This window comes from Ananas comosus, linkage group 7, assembly GCF_001540865.1.
Source record: "Ananas comosus cultivar F153 linkage group 7, ASM154086v1, whole genome shotgun sequence".
NCBI classification, from domain to species: Eukaryota; Viridiplantae; Streptophyta; class Magnoliopsida; order Poales; family Bromeliaceae; genus Ananas; species Ananas comosus.
The window spans coordinates 784,364-804,781 of NC_033627.1; the positions used below are offsets into that span (position 1 = coordinate 784,364).

At 38.3% G+C, this 20,418-nt stretch overlaps 2 protein-coding genes across 2 annotated transcripts; both read right to left on the reverse strand.

Annotated features, from left to right (window-relative positions):
• On the reverse strand, window positions 265–15,628 carry LOC109712718 (calcium-transporting ATPase 1, plasma membrane-type-like). The gene is made up of 24 exons (XM_020236461.1): window positions 15,486–15,628; window positions 14,569–14,741; window positions 14,098–14,271; window positions 13,718–13,841; window positions 13,524–13,624; window positions 13,279–13,365; window positions 12,612–12,707; window positions 11,810–11,930; window positions 11,033–11,161; window positions 10,048–10,139; window positions 9,682–9,793; window positions 8,200–8,525; window positions 7,644–7,876; window positions 7,075–7,189; window positions 6,567–6,652; window positions 6,392–6,446; window positions 6,043–6,111; window positions 4,657–4,872; window positions 4,130–4,184; window positions 2,084–4,032; window positions 1,836–1,994; window positions 1,443–1,614; window positions 1,057–1,355; window positions 265–939 (listed from the first exon to the last, which is right to left on the reverse strand). Exons 1-24 carry the CDS (start codon window positions 15,556–15,558, stop codon window positions 691–693), a joined length of 5,265 nt encoding a protein of 1,754 aa, XP_020092050.1. The 5' UTR covers window positions 15,559–15,628; the 3' UTR covers window positions 265–690.
• On the reverse strand, window positions 16,191–18,906 carry LOC109712327 (50S ribosomal protein L25). Its single transcript, XM_020235832.1, has 3 exons — window positions 18,470–18,906; window positions 17,837–17,966; window positions 16,191–16,693 (listed from the first exon to the last, which is right to left on the reverse strand). The coding sequence occupies exons 1-3, from the start codon at window positions 18,848–18,850 to the stop codon at window positions 16,431–16,433; spliced, it is 774 nt and encodes a 257-aa protein (XP_020091421.1). The 5' UTR covers window positions 18,851–18,906; the 3' UTR covers window positions 16,191–16,430.

The following is a 20,418-nucleotide window of genomic DNA, read 5'->3' on the forward strand; positions in this document are numbered from 1 at the left end:
GTTGGCCTACTTGTCCCCGTAACGTATCACGAGTCTTTGAATGCACGATTCTAAATCTAAATATCATTCATATTGTCCTCTAATAGATGCAGTTCAAAAAGAAATTTGACCATCTCATAATTCACCAATCTGAATCACTAGAATATTTAGCATATCGAAGAAATCACAAATAAACTGGTTATTTTCTCATGCTTCTTTTTAGGTGATTAGCATAAAAATAATCAATTTATCTTAAAATTGTTATCAAGGCTGCAACAATGAAGCTATGTAACAGTATAGGAACTGGAATATGTATTTTCTCGTACCCAATATGTAGCATCAGAAGGTATCATCACCACAAGGAAAAATTTTCTATGAACAGCATATAATTTGACAGCACTAATGTTAAGGCCCTGAATCAGTGTTAAACAATTTTAAGACCCATAAAAAAGAAAGGTCAGTTGCTCGTATGTTCAAGGAAAGTTTCTAAATTAAATGAACTCTTACAGAAAAAGTGAGTAGCAAAATATTCCAAATTTTACTGCTGCTAATAGAAGGCCGCAAAACTTACTGCTATTTGTTCATATCCTGCTTTCCTTTTCCTTTTCTTTCAGAAGAAGCATTGTTTGCATGAAACTGCTTGTCCCCAAAAGCCTCAGGAAATGAATATAGTACTTTATGACCTTCATGCTTGATTCTTCTTAATTGATTTCATGAAGCTCCGACGGGAATTAACTTAACAGCTGCAGAAATAGGCATCCCGAGAAAGCCAAAGAATATGCTCACGAACCACTCCGATCCGGAGAGAGGAACCGTGTTTGCAAAATCACCAAGAAATTGAACTATGATGACTTGGAAAATAACGGTGCTAGTAAGAACACCGACAAAAACATAGTTCTGCAGCATGCCCTTGAATACATCTATCTTCTCCATCTCTCTTGAGCTTATCTCATTAAACACCTGCATAGCACAAAAATAACAATAGCCTTTGTTTAGGTGGTTTATTGCAAAAACCGAATAAGCTGAAGAATATAACAACGCAATACTGAAAAGAAATCTTAACAGCACAAAACTCACCTGACAAAAGACAAATGAGTTGAACATAATGGTGTTTAGTGTAAGATCAGCAGCGGAGCCCTCAAGCCTAAATAACTCCTTCCCTTGAGTTTGGAGGTACCACATTACGATGAACTGATAGAAAGATTGACCCAATATATTTCTCCACATAGTGTTGCTTATAAATTTCCCTGTCCTTCCAACTGGTGCTCTCTTCATTAATTCATCATTAGGTGGTTCAGTGGCTAATGCGAGCGCCCCAAGAGTATCCATGATCATGTTGACCCATAGTAGCTGGACAGCAGTTAGTGGCGCATTTCCTAGATCACAAATTAAAAAATATGAGGATAAAAAATTTACATAACAACTTTATTACAACTAATCATGACAATATTCCTAAGTGGCACCTGTAAAGCACGCCGAGGAGAAATTAACAATAAGTGCGACGACGTTAACAGTAAGCTGAAACTGTACAAACTTTTGAATGTTGATGTACACGGAACGCCCCCATTTTGCAACAGTCGCAATAGTGGAGAAATTGTCATCTAAAATTATGATATCAGCACTCTCTTTCGCCACCTGTACAAAACAAGTGGTATATTTTTTTTACAGTGTATAAAGAATCACAAAGTCGAAGAACAGAATAACAATAATTTCCATACAGTATTCGGCACAAAAAACCCATGTTTGTTTTCTTGCTTCCGACATAGCTGAAGAGCTTTCTTTTCTTTTGCTCTCGAAGCATGCTATTTAATTGAATCAGTTTTTACACACAAAAAGAAAAGTATCATAAAACTTACCTCAGTCCCCGCAATACCCATTGCTAGTCCAATGTCCGCCTCATGAAGTGCAGGAGCATCATTTGTTCCATCACCAGTCACAGCAACAACTTCACCGAACAACATGCGCAAATGCTTTACTAGAGTATGCTTATCCAACGGTGAAGATCTAGCCATTACCTTATAAATGGAAAATCAGAAGTCAATGTAGAGACATTTGATAAACTTAAAAAATACACTAGAATATGCAGAAGAAAAGAAAGTGTTACCTGAATTTTCGGTATTAATTCATTCAGTTCTTCCAAACTTTTCTCCCTAAACTCAGGACCTTCAATAGCTAGACCCCCATCAGTAAGAATCCCACATTCACGAGCAATTGCTTTAGCTGTATTAATATTATCTCCTGTGACCATTCTCACAGTAATTCCAGCAGAACGACAAGTTGCTACAGACTCCTTCACACCTGGGCGGACGGGATCTTTGATACCCACAATTCCAATGCAAGTGTAACCTTCAACTGGAATCGGCTCATCCAAAAAGCCATTTTCGACTTCCCTATAAGCAAGGCAGAGGGTTCGAAGCGCTTCGCTAGCAAAACTTTCAATAGTATTGTTCAGATGTTTGACTGCAGCTTCATCAAGGGGAACAACACTACCTTCAGAATCTATAAACTTGTCGCAAGAAGCCAATACTATTTCTGAAGCACCTTTAGAACAAGCGCGGTAAGCCCCTCCTCGAAGCTGGACTATTACACCCATCCTCTTTTTCACTGAATTAAAAGGTTCCAGTTTGATAATTTTAGCTTCCTTGCGCTGTCCATTAAAATCTCCACCCAGTGACAAGCCAAATTCCAATAAAGCAGCTTCCGTTGGTGTTCCTAGAATTTCAAGCTTTCCATCCTGGTTGATCACAACTTCGCCACCTGTGTTAGTGAATATAGACTGCAGTAAAGTTTTAACTGCAGTTTCCGGAATTTGAGAGCACAAACTAAGAGCTTTCTCCGGAGTGCCTACTTCCGTGATATTCCCACAAATACAAGCTTTGACAACAGTCATATGATTGGTCGTCAGGGTTCCGGTCTTGTCACTACAAATAGATGTAGCTGAGCCCATAGTCTCACAAGCCGCCAGGTGGCGGACCAGTGCTTTATCATTCATCATCTTCTTCATGGCAAACGCAAGGCTTAAGGTCACTGCTAACGGCAATCCTTCAGGAACAGCAACCACGACAATAGTGACAGCAATAGCAAAGTACTCCAGCATCGCCAATGCATCATCCCCAGACCAATTCAAAAGCTCATTTTGGTGATACTTTTTGCTTAGAAGGCCTTGTGATAGCACAGCGAATGTCACAACCGCAAAGAAAAGACCAATATTCCCAATGATTGCAGCAACACCGTTCAGTTTGACCTGCAATGGGGTCTCATCATCTCCTCCTTCACTAAGGGTAGCCATCAACTTACCCCATTGGGTTCGCATCCCAACTGTTGTGACCAGCATTTTGCAAGACCCATCTTGGACCTTAGTCCCAGATAAAAGAAAAGGGTTTTCTGAATTAACATTGACCGGCTCGCTCTCTCCTGTTAGGCTCGATTCATTGATCAATAAAGAAAACCCATTAATGAAAAGCCCATCTGCAGGAACCTGATCTCCTATTGCTAAATGGACTACATCACCAGGAAGAAGATCATATATTGATATCTTCTGTCTGAACGCATCCCGAGTGACTTGTATTGAGATCTTCTTTTTCTCACTATCCAAGTCTTTGAATTGTAGGGATTGTCGATAGTCACTTGTTGCAGTAACAAATACAACCAAAAGAATACTCGCAACGATTCCAAGGCCATCATGCGCTCCTTTTGGCCATCCTTCCATGACAATGCCCACGGTTAGAGAGACAAAGGCGCATAATGCCAGAATCAGAAGTGTTGTGTCCTGACATGCTTCCCAGACAAATGCCCAAAAACTTTTCGCTTTGCCCTCGGTGAACCTATTTATTCCGTATATCTGTTGCCTCAACTTCAAGTTGTCCCCGGACGTAGTTAGCCCGTGAGTGACCGAGGTTGAGAGCTTGTCGACGATTCCATCTACTCCACCGTGCATATTCAACTTCTTGAAATCATGGCCCTCAATGATGGAACCCAATTCGTCTGCACAAATCTCGAACCCTGCTGCACTGACTTCTTCAGGCACGACATATTCGCTATGCAATTTGATGCCTGAAATTTTATTCAAACAATTAAAATTTGGCGGTAAACTTGCATAAAACCACCGAACACAGAAGCAGGATAAGTCGTGTTTAACAATTTCATTTACCCTGTATGAACTGAAGCGCAGCTTTAGATACCAATACAGCAACCCGCAACTTCTCCTGTTAATTTAGGGGTGCAGCAAATGTTCGTAAAAAGATTTCATATCATCAGCTGATTCAATATCAGTAATTTACGGTTGCAGTCATTGCAATTGCTTCACCACTCAAACAGACTAACACCCACCATCTTCGAGGCGGGCTGATCTACAAAACCAAGGGCGGCCCGTTTGGCCGAGGTTTTACTCGTTCTTTTAGCAATAGCAATCTATAGTAGATCGTTTGGGAAAGAGAGAGATTTGAGGCTAAAGCTGCAGCAAGCAGCAGAGAGGAGATTTTTGAGCCTCCGAAGCAGAAGCCCTAAGTTTAAGGCGGTGCTTCTGCTGCAAAAACGAAGCTGTTCGGAGCAACTAATACACTAGTTATTCTAATTAGCACTTCTATCCGGAGATCCCACAAATTAGAGATCCCACCCACGCCAAAATCGTGCGGAATCAGAAGAGCAGATAAAGAGGGTCGAGCGAAAGAGTAGTACCAGGTTGGTGCGTTTCATGGCCTCGGCTTCGGAGCGCTTGGAGAGGTTGGCGGTGAAGCGGAACCTCCTCTTGGGATTCTTGACGACGCCGCACAGCTTCCGCCATCGCCGCAGCGCCTCCTCCGACGAGTTCTTCGCCTTCACCCCACCGAAGTTCTCGTTCAAGAAGCTCTCCATTTCCTCCCCCCTCCTCCTCCTCCTCCTCCTCCTCCTCCTCTCAACGACACCCACGCGAGATTAATCTCTCAAATCTCTCTCAAATTAAAGAAGAAGAAGGAGGAGCAGCAGCAGCTCCCCCTCCGAAGAGCTCAGCTACTTAAAAAATTTCCCCGGAAATCACGGGCGTCAGATGTAATCATAAATAGTTATTAAAAATATGAAAAGAAGAGGGTGGGTGCNAGCGCGGAAAAGGAGAGCGACGGGATTTGTGGATCGGGATTGGGATTGCTCTATGAACGAGGGATTCCTAATACATTCGGATGAAAGGAAGCGGGTTGCGTTAGCGGGTAGAGAATCGATCGGTAACGGAAGTGTGGGGGAAAAGTCAACGTTAAGAGGAATCGAGTAGTGGAGGAGAAAACGTAAAGGACAAGAACGGAAGGAGGGACAACCGGAGTCAACGTTAGAGGGCAGCTTCGTCGTCTTCCAGTCGTCTCACCTTGCCTGCTTCTCCCGTCTGATTGGATGGGGAGGGAGAGGGGCAAAGGCAGCTCAAAAGAAAGATGCTAATTCTTAACTTTGGGATCGTGCCTGTCTTTTTCATTCTGGGTATTTGTTTAGTTTTGTCTTGATGCTTAGTCGCTGGCATCTCATGCTCTTTGGATTAGTGATGCTGTATATATCGAGGAGTGAAATGAAAAAGAAATTTTTATTATTATTAAGGTCAGACTTACATGATATACTGATACGGAGTGAGGTGCGACCGTACAAGGGCCCCCACGTGGAAAAATTCTAAAATGCAACGGGTATATTAGTGACGTGGCGTAACAAATCAATCAAATTAATCCTTTTAAAAATATATGTCACATCATGATTGTAAAAAAATATTTTTATTGTACTTTTGTTTGAAAAGAAGGAATGTGATTGGCTTGTTATTGATGACGTGGTGCAAGTGTGACGGTGTAGAATCCCTCCCCCACGCGACATTTCAATGTTTCGAGTAGTAGGATAGAAACTTTGACGCATTCTCATTCATAGCAACGATAATGGCATGATTCAGATAGATACAATAGATGGACATCATCATCAGAAATAGATCAGATGCACCATAAAAAAAATTAGGACGACAGATCAGACGTACCAATCCTGGTCGGCTTCCAGGAAATTCACATGGCTTGGGTGAGTTAGCTACACGAGTCAAACTTAGCAGCGATAGTGAGGGAATACCAAAAAGAAGAACTGAGACCAGGCGTACCCGTTTCCACAGATTAGCTCTGTCGAGCCATCGGGGTCTCTCTGAAGCACATGCAAATTTGCAGCTCATGGGCCGAAAGCGCAAATCAAAACATCACCCAGCTTTCAACTATACTCGACTTAACAGAAAGAGAGAGAGAGGGAGAGAGAGAGAGAGGGAGAGAGAGGTTTAACTCCCCACATTCTAATACCTGAGACAATGAGACACGTTCCACAAAAATAAGTTGCTCCGGTAGTCTCCGAACTTTTCATTAAATTTTCACTTTGGTCCTCATGCTTCTATGTTGGACATGTCAAACTCCTAGTTTTACAAGTATCTCACCTTAATCCTTGCCTTAGAGAACAAATTGTTTCCTGCACCTAGTTTCTCTGTGCATCTTGCAATTGTGCACCACAAATTCATTGGTCCTCAATCAATCTCATCTCCTTCATTCCAATTGTCTTATTTCTAAATAGAGAAAAAAACTACAAGACAATGTATGGCACGTATTAAATACGAGACAGGATCAACGACTGAGGGATGACCAATGCATATAAACACGAAAGCCCCACTGCAGGTGCAGATGCAGGCAACTAAGTTTTGCTATAAAAGGACAAGGACCAAATTAAAGTACTATCAAAAGTCTGCAGTGTTGAACACTCAAATTGAAAGATTGAGAAGAAGTGTGGAAGTGTCAATAAGTTCAAGGACTTAAAAGCAATTTACACCTCTACAAAATAACAAAAATTACTGCAGTTAACATATTACAGCAACTGATGGAGAGACGTGAACTTAATACATGTTTAATTTACACACAAGAAAAGAAAGTGTGAATGCAAAAAAGAAAAGGAAAAAAGAAATTCTGTCTCTCTGGTACAAGTCTCAGGACAAAGATTCCTGAGTAACATGGGAAAGAACAATAATCTCTCCCTACAATTGGACCAGACACAACATACCACATAAATAAGAAAATAACACAATGGCACACTAACATATATACATCCCTAAAAAAAATGGTAAAGTTACAGGCTCTTACCCTTTATGAAGAAAGCATCAATAGGTATGTGTTTACCCTTACCAGAAGAAGCCTTCTGCTTCTTCCTAGCACTTGGTGAAGCATCGCACAGCTTCTGCAGTGACCTGATAAGAGGCCCGGGCAGTAATGCATTTTTAAACCGGAAGTCATACTGTTGTGTACACAAAAGCTACTTATACCATTTCTATAATTTGAAAAAGAGGAGGAAGATAAAATGCTTTCTAATTTTATTTTACATAACGTGCAAAGAAATATCTACACATGCAATGGCTATAAGCTAGATTAATCTGAAGGTCTATGTTTCTAATTGATTTACTTGGGTGATGCGATAGCTTGTATATATCTCTTATAGAGGAGCTTCTACACATATATCTGTGCAAAATCTTCCAGTTACTGCAAGATACATAATATATGTGTGAAAAGATAATTTTGCAGAGATGAGGATATTTGATTATCTCCATTAGATAAAATTGGTATAAACATGATAAGCTCCCACATTTTCCAGATTCCTGAGCTATTACACATAATTAAAGTTGAAGCAGTAAATAAAAGTAATACCTTCCCTTCACAAGGTTTTTATTTTGCATAACTTCTTCCTCCTGAAGCATCTCGGCTAGGTGGTAGTCAGTATGTTCTTGCCTCTCCTCCTCAAAACTTGAAGGTAGTTCGATTCCACAACGAGAACAAATGTAGCCATCTATCCATGAAGGCTTGCTGTTTTGACTGGACAAGCCAATTGTCTCATTATTTTGGAAGTTCTTGAGCTCATCAGTTTTCTCATTGCTCTCTGACTGCATAGGAGGAAAATGTTAGCCTTTAATGATAAATAAATCATATCACTAGCTTTGGAAAATTTTGCAATGAAGTCCAACTTATATAGTGAATGATGATATTCCTTAGTCCAAGTTAGATAGAAAATTGCAACATGAACACTTGTACACCTAAAAATATTTGTAGCACAACAATATTCAAATTTCCATTTGATTGGTTTGCTAACTTAGGTTTAATAGAAACGTCCTAAAAGATGTGCTGAAAAACTTTCCAAGAGGCAACGAAACTACTGAACCTAGAAAGGAAAATTAGGAGGGAAAAGGATAGGGGTTCAGGTATGCACCTTTAAGAAACGAACATCATCTTTATCTTTTAAACCATCCTCACTAGTCGATGAGGTGCCATTGTTTAAGACAGTTAGCTCACTACACTCCAATAAGTTATCCTTTTCATCCAGAAGAATTAATTTGCTGTCATTTAAGGAACTTTCATGATGTGCTGAAAGATCACCTTCAACATCATCAACCAAATGCTTATCAATCATCCTGGTGCCCAGTGTGTTATTATCACTGGAAGTAGTATCTCCTGAGAGGAAATATTTAGTGAGTGTCTTCTGGGCGGGGTCAACCGAACTATGTTTGTCATCACGGAATTGCGACACCCGCAATCCTGTTAAATGAAGTTGAATGTTATGAGTCATAAAGACATAAATTTCTAAATGGAGCATAATCAAGAAAAAGACTCTACAGTATACATCTTAAAACTCCACCAGTTGAGATAATCTCCTCTCATAAGTTTTCACCGGTCAGGCAACAGCAAACTTCTACAGTAAGAAACAGATAACAAAATGCAACAAAAAAAAAACGGATGCCTTAAAAGATATAATATTATAAATAGTTAACAGTTGAAATTAAAATTAAGAACAGAAGGAAGAATGATTGCACAATAAGGGCATCTCCTCAGATATGAACACACTTTATTTTTACAAAGTAATCACAGAATTTGATAGCAAGATATGTAATGTTGAACGCTAAAGAGAAAGGAAGAATAAATAAAAAAAATGTGCATGATGAACAAAATATTTGTAGCCTTTTTCCTTCTGAAGAGCAGTGTAGATAAAAGAGCATGATAAGCAATTCCAACACACACACACACACGCAATGAAATATCTAGATATGAAAAACGTTGAGAAGTAATCATCTAAACTTTTAAGTGCATTCTTTGCTTCAAACTCTTAGATCAATAAGGCCCCAAGAGTTTAAATGATGGCGACAGTTACAGAAGCTAGAAACAAAATCCAAATGATCGCAACAATTACATAAGTTAGAAACAATAACCATAAAAATTTCCCACGAACACTACCTTACAAGTGATTTCTTTATAAAAAGAACAAATGATGGTGGGATGGTGGTAAGTTGTCTTTTTTTTTTTTGACATTGAAACAAGAAGTTGATAGCTAAGTAGGCAACAAGATATCATTTCTAAATTTTGATTAGATGGACAATTAGGCAACTAAAGTAGCTAGATATCATTTAAAGACTTTTTTCTTTTGTGAGTAAAACCGAAAAAAAAACTATTATTTCTAGATTGTGAGCTTAAATCAACCTATTCTAAGAACTTCCTGCACATTTTCCAACTTATATAGCACCCTTCGTCCCTATAGATATGACATTAGCTAATAAGTGCTTGACTTGTCTGCATACACATCAAAATACTTAAACATCAATATGTTCAAACATATGGCCAAATTTAAACTATTAAAGGGCACAAGAATGAGTTATCAGAGTAGTATCCATAAAGAAAACTCTTAAACATTTCTCCATACCCATCAATCTCAAAGAAAGAGGAAGCTCAGCCTTTAGCAACCTGGAACCATACATTACGATATCCTCCTTCGAGTTAGTATACTTCGGCAAAGACATTGCTCTTGTCCGAACCTGGAATTTGCTCATTTTACCATCAGCTGTAATAAAATAGCTCCACTTACTATGCACATGCAGCGTATATTAAGAGAACAAGCAAATGGTACCCTGCGACACTAAACTCAACGCAGGTAGGTTAGATTGTGAAAATTAAATAAGAATTGCAGACTTTCCCGCCAAAAATAATTAAAATAAAAATAAAAATGCAGAAGCTTGAGATAACAATAAATTAAATGAAGAAATCAACGATAGGAATGAAGACAAAAGACCTCAAAAGCTGCAGTCTTCAATTTTAGTGTCAATGTTCGCCCCCACAAAGATTCCTTCTGCATGTCACGTGACAATGATTCTGCAATATCAGCTGAAAAAGAAAAACGGAAAGGGATATGATAATCAACCAGAATATTCACAAATCACGCTCCAGAACAGTCAAACCACATCAACCAATCAACACTAAGAAGACCATTAAAAAGGCAACTAATTTATTATATATCCTCAAAGGAGATAGCAAAAGGCAACAGAACTTCCACTGCCACATTATGAAGTGGACAGGTTTTATCTGAAATACTCAGTTATATCAACCGCATTTCATGTACATGTGCCAAGAGAGGAGATCCTATAGTGTATCAGAAATGAGCTAAGGAACAGAATGAAACCCATTATTAAGTACAATCTACTTTTCTTGGCAACTATCTACTAAAAGAACAGAAATATGAGTATGACACATGAAAACACAATCAATTTTCTGAAGATCTCTATTCTTCTATTAAGGCCAGCCACTCCATTATGCCAATGAAACACAAATAGGAATAAAAAAGGACAACAAGATAAAACAAGCAGCATATAAGTTGAACTCCCATTAGAACTACCAAACAAAACATATATGCAACAAACCATGGTGTGGCTTGAATTTTGACACACCGGCTTCATTTGACCTATCATTTGCAAAGGGCATCTAGCAATCTCATTTCCAATGCAAAGCATAATATATTACAGAAGAGAAAAGCTAATTATCAACTTATGTACAGAAACAAGACAGAATTCTGACATTATGGAGACAATCTCTTGGCTCTCCAAGAAGCCAAGAATCATGCTTTCGAGGAAACAGTGCAAAACACCAACCCAATCAACTGACGCTACATTACAAGCAATTTATATCAATCGTAGTGGTTTTGGATCTTCAATTAAAAGTTCAGACACCAATACATAGGCAATCAGGTGAGGCACATCCAAGAAAAGACTAAATATCTATACCTAATTTCTGGAAAAGCAATGCTGAATCTGTAGTTGCAGTGAAAGTTCTCTCACAACTGATACTCTTGCGCAACCTATGTTCAGGGGTATCTGTTCCCCCTAAGCCAAGTCCCACAGATAGAAAGAAGTCTGGATTAGAAAAAGGAAAAATGTTACTTAGTTATGAAAGTTAAAGAAGCTCAAGTTAATAACTTGTAGAAAGGTGATAGATGCAAATCCCTTTTACATTAAAGAAAGCCTAAATACTTACATAGAGACATTAAAAATTGTAAAATGCGTCTCTTAATATCAGGAAATATGGCCTTATCAATGGTCATGATAACTTGAACAAGGAAATCGAGGATATACTACAGGTAATACCACTTGCCACATTCAGGTGTAAATAGGTCTGCTTATAAAGTAACCCACAGTTCCAGACATATTAATTTCAGCGGTTAAGAAGCAAGTATGCACCTACTGGATTTTGGTTTGTTTAGATGTATTAGCACTACCTACTAGATTTTAGGCGGCAGCCCCTGATTTCCGACGCATAGTTTCTCATAAATATTCAATAGAACACCAGTGAGTTCTGTAAAAGCACTATCTATTGGACAAGCTTGAAAGATGGCATTAATCCATTTTTCCTTCTTTTTTTTCCCGTTTTTGTTATTCTATTTGTGTGGGCTTAGTTTATAATGACGCAAAGAAAGGTCTTAAAAGAGTATTTCCAGCCAAATTAAATCACCACTTTGCAGAATGATCTACATGAGTAAATATAGAGGTTACTAGCATACGAACCAGCCGAACAATCAGAGAACAGCGCACATAAGAAAGCACCCTTTTGCAGCATCTCTTGGCAAGTAGTGATTCCAAGTGCATCCCTTAAGATATGTTCTGTCACCTTCCCAATACCACCTATCTGCATCGAAAGATCTTTAAGCAACATATTAGATTTCATGCATTTCTGAGGAACCTCCCAGAACAATTGAACATACAGAACTACTCCAGAACATGAACTATTAAAACTTCAAAATAATGCCATCTAATCACAAAAGCAATAATCTTAAGACCTCTTTTCGTTATGCTTTCGTTTTTTTTATGTTTGTAACCTCAAATTTTATGTCACAAAAAGTATGCCAGAAAACAACAAATTGTTTGTAAATTCTTTTCAACAGATTAATGGGATCTGTTTAGCAACAAAAAGCAAGAACTTAACGGTAACACTTTTTCTTGCTACTTATTATGATATTATCCGAGTAAGATGGGTCTTCCAAGCTAACCCACAATAATAAGAACAGAGAACTCCACCCACCGGTGCACTCGATCCCACAAAATTTGAGTTTAAAATTTTGAAAAAGCTGAAGTGTAACAAAACAAGGCCTAAACTTTCCAAGCTACAGGAAGATAAAGAATCTTCCACACCTTTGCCCACCACATTAAATTAAGATTAAGAAGAAAAACACTATATACTGGTGACCAGCATAATCAGGTAAGCTATAGTGCTTGCACAAGTGAACTAATCATTTGCCTTCACCATTAATTAGAAAGACTTCAAAATGTCATATGAAGCTTAAAAGTTTATTAAAGAAGATAAGAGTACCTTTCTTATTGGTAATGATGATATGAAGGTCATCACAGCTTCTCGGTTATTTGGTAAAATGAACTGCCCATTAGGCTTGTTGATATCTGAGCAAACCTTAAAAATAAAAAGAGAAAAAAAAGATAACAGCTGAGAAAACCTACCAAACTATATGGAAAAGTATCTCTTGAAGTCAACAGTGTTGAAAAATGCATAACCATAGTTTAAACTATATATACCTACTAAAATAAAAGAAAATAATCTAGAATAGTCCACAATGCTTGTTTCTGCTTTAAGTAGAGACATGTCCAGTTTGACAGTAGAAATTTTCATGTCCAGTTTAGCAGTAGAAATTGTCACTTCTGCCCTTACAGAAGTAAAAGAGTATTGAAGAAAATTTTTTAGCAAGTACCAATCAGATAATAGATGGAAAAATCTGGCACCTATTCAGCATAAAAGATCATGTCACAAAATTTAACACCACCCCAAGCGCCCCCCCCCAAAAAAAAAAAAAATGATTGCTCGAAAATTGATCTTTTCAGTCTCAATTTATTTTCTTATAGATTCTTAGACATCAGATTAACAGATTATAATGACAAGTGGAGAATCAAGGTTGTTTTACGATCAGCATGAAACTTCTTTCACAGTTTTAGTATATTATTAAGATCAACAAGATATATGAGACAACCTTGGCGAGCATACGGTTTGGAGCAGCCCCAACACTACATGTAAGACCAGTTTCCTCGTATATAGCATTTCTAAGTTCAGCAGCAACCTTCATAAAGCAAAAACGGAGCAGTTTTATTAGCAAAAGTTTATGGAGATAGTGATTGTGGGAAACAAATATATCAAAAACCTAACAGAATAGAACCACTAAATTTGAATCCACTATGTTAAGGCATCAGTCTGGCAGATGAACAAGTTAGAACTTACTTCCTCGCTGCTAATGTCTCTTTCAGCACAAGCTTCAGTTATGTTGATGTATGCTTCATCAAGACTAGTGGCAATGAAGTGAGGGTCATACTTCTGGAAAACTGAAAACACACAAAATCCAAAGAGAGGTAAATATCAGGTACGTCATATGACCTATCTAGCAGGTACTTCATCAAAAAAAAAGAATGCCAAACCTTTTCTAGTCAATTCACTGAAATAAGTATACTTTTGAAAATTTGTAGGGACGAGAACCAAGTCTGTACATAATTTACATGCAATAAAACCGGGCATTGCTGCACGAACCCCATATTTCCGTGCCTGCGTCAAACAAAGCATAGATTAAAATCTATAAGGAAATGTGGTTAGGCATAGCAATGGAGTTAAGTACTCAATACACTATGCTTGACTAAGGTGACGTGATGCTAAATCAAGCACATGATCAGATGAGACCAACTCAAGAAAAACTAAAATCTTTAAATGCGAGCCATAGACGGGGATGTTCTTGGACGGCCATGGCATTCTTGGATCCAAGATCTAAGCATTTTTCAAATTTGATGCACAAAATTTAATGTACCTCATAGTTTGCAGTACATATCATAGACATGCTACCAACTGCCAATGGCTTTCCTTTCAGTGATGGGTTTTCTAATGTCTCAACAGCAGCATAAAAGGCATCCATGTCAGCATGCAGCCATGTCTTTGAAAGATCACGTGAAGCTTCCAGCTCTACAATCTTTCTATCAGCAACCTGAGGGGCCCCGTAGTTACACGCATTAGAGCTCCAAGAAATGGAAAATCAGTGATTTAAGAAATGGCACATATTCAAGATATTTATATTTGATCAACAATTTGTCAACACAAGCCATATTGTTTAGAACTGACAAACAGTAATAGAAGAAGTGCTAATCATGGAGGTAAATCTAGTGGAGATGATGGATAATATGCCTAAATTAGCAAAAGCAAATTAATTTTTATAATGAACTTTCAGGGGAGCCCGAGCCGGGGGGTGGGGGGGTGATGATTTTGTGATCTTGCATATACGCACCAGTTGAAAATGAGAAACGTCCTTGTCTGTGAGTTTTGCACATTGTGTACGCAGATTCTCTATTTTCTGTTTCGTAAATGCTTCCTTCCTTTGCTCGTTTTCAAAATATTTTGAACCCTTGCTCATCTCATAGATTATTTTCTGTACTTTTTCTTTGTCAACCCCCTCCATTCCTAACAATCATTGATCATCATAATTAAGAAGTGAACTAAATATATATCACTAACACATCCAAAGGCCTAACGGAACTTTAGGAACAATAAGCATTAGCAAGATATATCAACAACAACTTATCATAACCTGAGCTAAATACATATCAGTAACTTTTGATTGTTAATCATGTTGAAACCAGATAAGGCGAGCAAAGAGACATGGTTATTCTGCATATAGACAATCAAAGAACTAGCTGACTGGTGAGATCTAACGACATAAACAAAATGCGAGAAAGAAAAAGAAAATAACAAGGTTTCTTGAGGATTCATGTTAGGTTTCAAAAAAGAATCTGAATGCATTTAGCAACCCTAAAGTAAGAAACAAATGCTAAACCACACAATAACAAGAATCTTAGATCTGTTCAAGATTTGATGATAAATTGGATTGACGGTCAAACTAAACACAAAAAATCTCAAAAAAAGATCAAGACTCAGCCTCTTATCACAATCGCCAACACGATATCGACTAGTAAAAAAAAAAACTCCGAGAGCTCCTCCAAACACAGAGAAGCCCTGATCTTGCGATCTAAGAGAAAGAAGAATCATAGCATAATCAATCTATGAAGAAAGAATAAGAGAACGGAAACCTCGATTACGACAAAAATCGAAAGAGATGAATTCGATTTGCTAGAAAATACGGATTAATGCGAGATCGGCGGAGGCGAAATGAAGACGATCGAGAGGGTTTGGGGTGTGATCCGATACCTGCTTTACCGTTGGTGTAGACGGTGTGATACGATTGCCATGGCCGATCAGCATCCGAGCTCGCTCCCATCATCTTCTTCCTCAACGAGACCCGAGTGGAGAAGGAAATGCGGGGAGGAATAGCGCCAAAAGGAAATGGAGAGGCTTCTTTCGCACTCTTCGATTGAGTGCGCCTTCGCTATTTATAGAGCTGGATTTTTTTTTGAACGGCCCAATATTCCCAAACTGCCCGCTATGCCCAATGTCCAAAGAATTCCGGTTCGGCCCAATGTACCATTACTTCCGGTTCGGCCCGATGTTCCAACTAGTTTGGCCCAAAATAAATTATCCACATAAATTCCGGGTTGGCCCATCAATTGCAGATCCTTATTGAGACCGGTAGCAATTCGCAAACTACAGCAGTTTGAGATTGAAATATCTGCCGTTCATGTGGGTAGACGGGAAATTACACATCTCGACACAAATACCAGACCTGAATCTGCATGCATCTACGTCTAAATGACTCAAAACTGCTTTCTTTTGAGACGAGTCTCATATCATTTTTATCCCAAAAACAGTATAAACAAACATAGTCATGTAATAAGATGCCTGGATGCGAACCTGCTAAAATGCTTGATTATAATCAGTCGATCCCCGCAACCAAGTTAGTGTTATGAATACTTGAAAAAAAAGTAAACACCCCATCAAAATCAATTAAGAGAGAAATTTTAAAACGATAGCATAATGGTATAAGCTTTCTGAGAGCTTCAAGCTACAAGAGTTGCGTATCAAATGTAAACAAGGTTTCCTTGCTAAGTGAACGACCAAGTCTGATAACAACAGTTAAACACCGACAAGGAGCCTCTAATCGGCAAATCACACATACACGAGTACATATTGAAGATTTCTCCAGCTTGAGAAGCACTTTTTGGAGTAGAGAACAAAACATTAGGCCAACAAACAAAACTAGGCTTCTGTAACGCCTACTGCTTCTGCGGCTTCCTTTATTTGCTCAGGCTGTGCTTCAACGGGCTTCGTTGCTAAGATCTCGCAGATTGGTGTGGTCTCATCTTTACTCAATAACTTAAGCGATGGATCAACGTTGATCTCATGCATATAAATTTTATCCCCGATGTCACGATTTGTCAGATCCACCTCAAACTTCTGTGGAATGTTTTCTGCGGGGCACAGGTACTTTACTCTGGTTCTTAGCTTGTGCAGATATCCCCCTGTTTTTTTTTCCCCAATATTACGAGATAAATTAGACCATAGATATGTTGACACAGAACAATGCAATCGAATTTAATAACCACTATCAGCCAAGAGAAGTTGGAAGTGCTCTTTAGCAACAACTGTAATGAGTATAATAATTGTCAAGTAACAAGTTTACGCAAACATATTTCACAAATCGGTAGTTCGTGAAGTGTTAAACCAAGCATCATAATCTCACTCCCTCCTCATCTCTCCCTTACAGATGATTGTATGAAGGGGGTTGTATCATTGTATGCCACTCATCCAACTCAATCTAGTTCATAAAATCAACTTTCTCAGAAAATGATTTTTATATCAAAAAGGACTAGTTGGTTTGATGGCCAATTCAAACCATATAAAGTTTTTGTCCAGCAAAACATATCATTCCTATGGACACAGATCATAACAGAAAACATCATCTAAACATTCTAGAGCACACAGATAGCATCTTGTAAGAGCTAGGATAGCAGTATACAAAATTACTAACTCAAAATGCAATCAATGGAACTTCTAAGCAAAAAGATAGCAATCTATGTACTGACAGTAAAACTCTGATGAATTAAGAAGGTGAAGGAAAACAGATTAACAAAAAGACAATGACAATGATATTATTCAACAAAAAAAAAAAAATTATGGAGATGTAACCTGCTATAGAAAAATAAATCCAAAATATGCAAGCACTTTGGCTCATTATGACGTTGCTACACTTTTTATTAATCATTTATCTGGATATCTCCCATTTTCATTTTTTTAAGACATATTTTAGCACTCATTCAACATATAGCTCCAAATTGGCAACTTCTAAGAAGCCTCCTAAAATTTATTCGATTTGAAACCAGCATCCTACTATCCTCTACTGTTTATTTTTTATTTCGCTAATCATAAAATAACTATCAAGTATGGACTTCTCAGAAAAGAAAAAAAAAAAAAAGGACACATCCATTTTACTAATCTTCAACAAGTACGGAGCTACAATAGACATAATCACCATTCGAAATCCTTAATAGCAGCACAATGTGGTCAACACGAAGAACATGAAACCATGACCTAAAACCTACTTTTATGCATAATAACCAAAAGAAAAGGAGTTTGTGAATGCAAGAAATTTAAAACCGGCTCACCTTTCTTTAGCCCCGGACAGACATCCTCCCCTTTGAAGACCACCGGCACATTCACCTTCAGATTCATCCCCTTCTCAGCCCATGCCATTACCAAGTTCATTATTTTCCCACTCTCCCTATCCCTACGCACCTGCACGCACCAAAGCCCCATCATCATGCGCCAACCATTCAAACTAAAAACTCACAAGAAGAACCACAAAGAGAAAGAAAAGCTGTATAGAGCTGATAAGAAGTATAAAGCATTTTCCCTAGGTGTGCGAACTTTTAAAAGTTTCAATTTTTACTGCCCGACCTTAAAATACTTAGAAAATTATATATTCCTGAAGTTAATCTATGCATTCATTTCACCAATTTGTACCATTTCAGAAATTCTCTAAATTGTGCTCTATTCTTCCTACTTAATATATAATAGCTCAGGTCAGAAGGGGGTGATTTGAGTATGTAATTCTATTCAAAAGTTTCAATTTTACTATCTTTTATAATCTTATTGTTGAATACCTTGCCATATAAGAGAACATTCCATTAGATAACATAACAAACTCCATCAATAACAAACCAATAAATCACAAATCCTTACATATACCATAGATTAGATAGAAGAATCATAGAAGAATCAAAGCTCTTAGATCGCACCTTCATGGGGAGCACGGTTCCGGATTGGAGAACTACGGCGGATCGGGCGCCGGCGCGGACCTGGAGGCGAATGGGGGTGGAGCAGAAGAAGGCCGAGTTCTCCTTCAGGAGCTCCCGGATCTGCTTCGCCTCCGTCGTCACGTTCATCACCGCCGCCGCCGCCGCGGCGGAGGCGGCGCCGCCACCGTCGCCGGAGACGCCGAGAACGACGGCGGGGATCCGCCCGTCCGCCCGCTCCTTCGCCGCCGCGCGGCCCCCCGTGCGCTCCCTCGGCACCGCCTGGATCGTGCGGTGGTACTCGGCCGAGGACGCGCGCCGCCACGGCGGCGCCGCCGCAGCCGTTCGGAGAGCCCCGCCGACGCCGCGCCACCACCGCACCATTTGCCCTTGCTCCGTGCTTTCTCCTCGCACTTGTGGGGGGTTTGGGGGGTTTGCACTTCGCAGTGTAGAGGGTTTTACTTTTGGGCCAGTTCCTAGCTGTTGGCCTATTAACTGCTCGAGATTTGGGCCTAGTACATGGCCCAAAATATCCAAAGTTGAATTTCCTCAAGTCCCAATTTGGCCCAGTAACATGGGCCAGATTTTAGATCCCCCCGCTATTTTGGGTAAGTTAGGTCTTAGATTGTGGTCCCATTCTTTTTCTTTTTTTATTAAAAAAAAAATCACCCATCAGCATATAATAAATTAATAATAACCTCTTCATTTTAAATTTCTATTATTTCTCATTTCTTTTTTTTCCTATTGGATCTATTCACATTTCTCTGGGCATGGCGATTGATACTTGTGGTCCCAAGTTTGAAATTTAATTGTTGCATATTTTTAACAAATTTTTTTTATAAAAGAATTAAACGAAACGAATATATGTTACTTTTGTCTAAAAAGATATTTTTGTAAAGAAAGAATGTGAAGAGAATAAATCTTTTTCTTTCTCCCATTTGTCCTTTTTATCTGAGTACTTTGTTAGCTTTGTTTCTAAAGAAACAAAGGAACGTACTTGAGAGGGACAGGGAACAATATTTGGCTCTTGCTCCAAGCGATGAAAAAACAAAGAGATTGTAAAAAAGAGAGAGAGAGAGAGAGAGAGAGAAAGGTCATGTATCCAATTCTCATTAGAATTCAAGATAAAAACTTATAGAGTTTGCCCAAACTAATTTTTTAAAAATTTGGTTTACTATCAAATCTTCCAGTTTGATTGATTTGAGTCAGTCAACGATATTGTCATTATTGTTATTATTAATAACTGCTCTGTGAATCTGACAATTTTTTTTTTCTATTATCCGAGAATGAATTTTTTTTGTATCAAATTTAAATCCTGGCCCCCTCGAATTTTAATTTCTGGCTTCGTCCTGATTCTCTATGTTGGATGTAATTAGAAATGAAGTATGTTTGAAGATGCACGCATTTAGAGATGCGGCATTTACAACTACATATTTATCGTTTGGCCGAATGCAGTAGATAAATAAGGTAAGTTTATCTTTTGTTAAAATTATTTGTAATTAGACCTCCTCATGCTATTCCAACTACAACAGATGAATTCAAACGCATCAAACCAAATATAAGATTTGAATTTGCATGTAGTATAAGACTACAATATAATTGCAACTATATGTACTAAATGTATCTATTTCCGATTTCATCGTGCACCAATAGTTTCATGCCGCCTATCTTATTATTATTATTTTCTTTTCTATTATTGCCAAAATATATAAAAGCTTCAATTTTTTTTTAAAAAAAAAATCTGTTTGGTATTTGATTTTGGTCATATACCACAAAAAAGGGGGGAAAAAAAAAACTTGAATGAGGAGCTCCTCATTCAACTTTATTGGACCTCTTTTAAGTTCGTCGTTCTATACTGTACTACAATTCGGATGAAAAACTTTTAAATTGAAACAAATCTTTAAGATTCGACAGAGAATGAATCATATGAATCACCAAATTATCTCAATTAT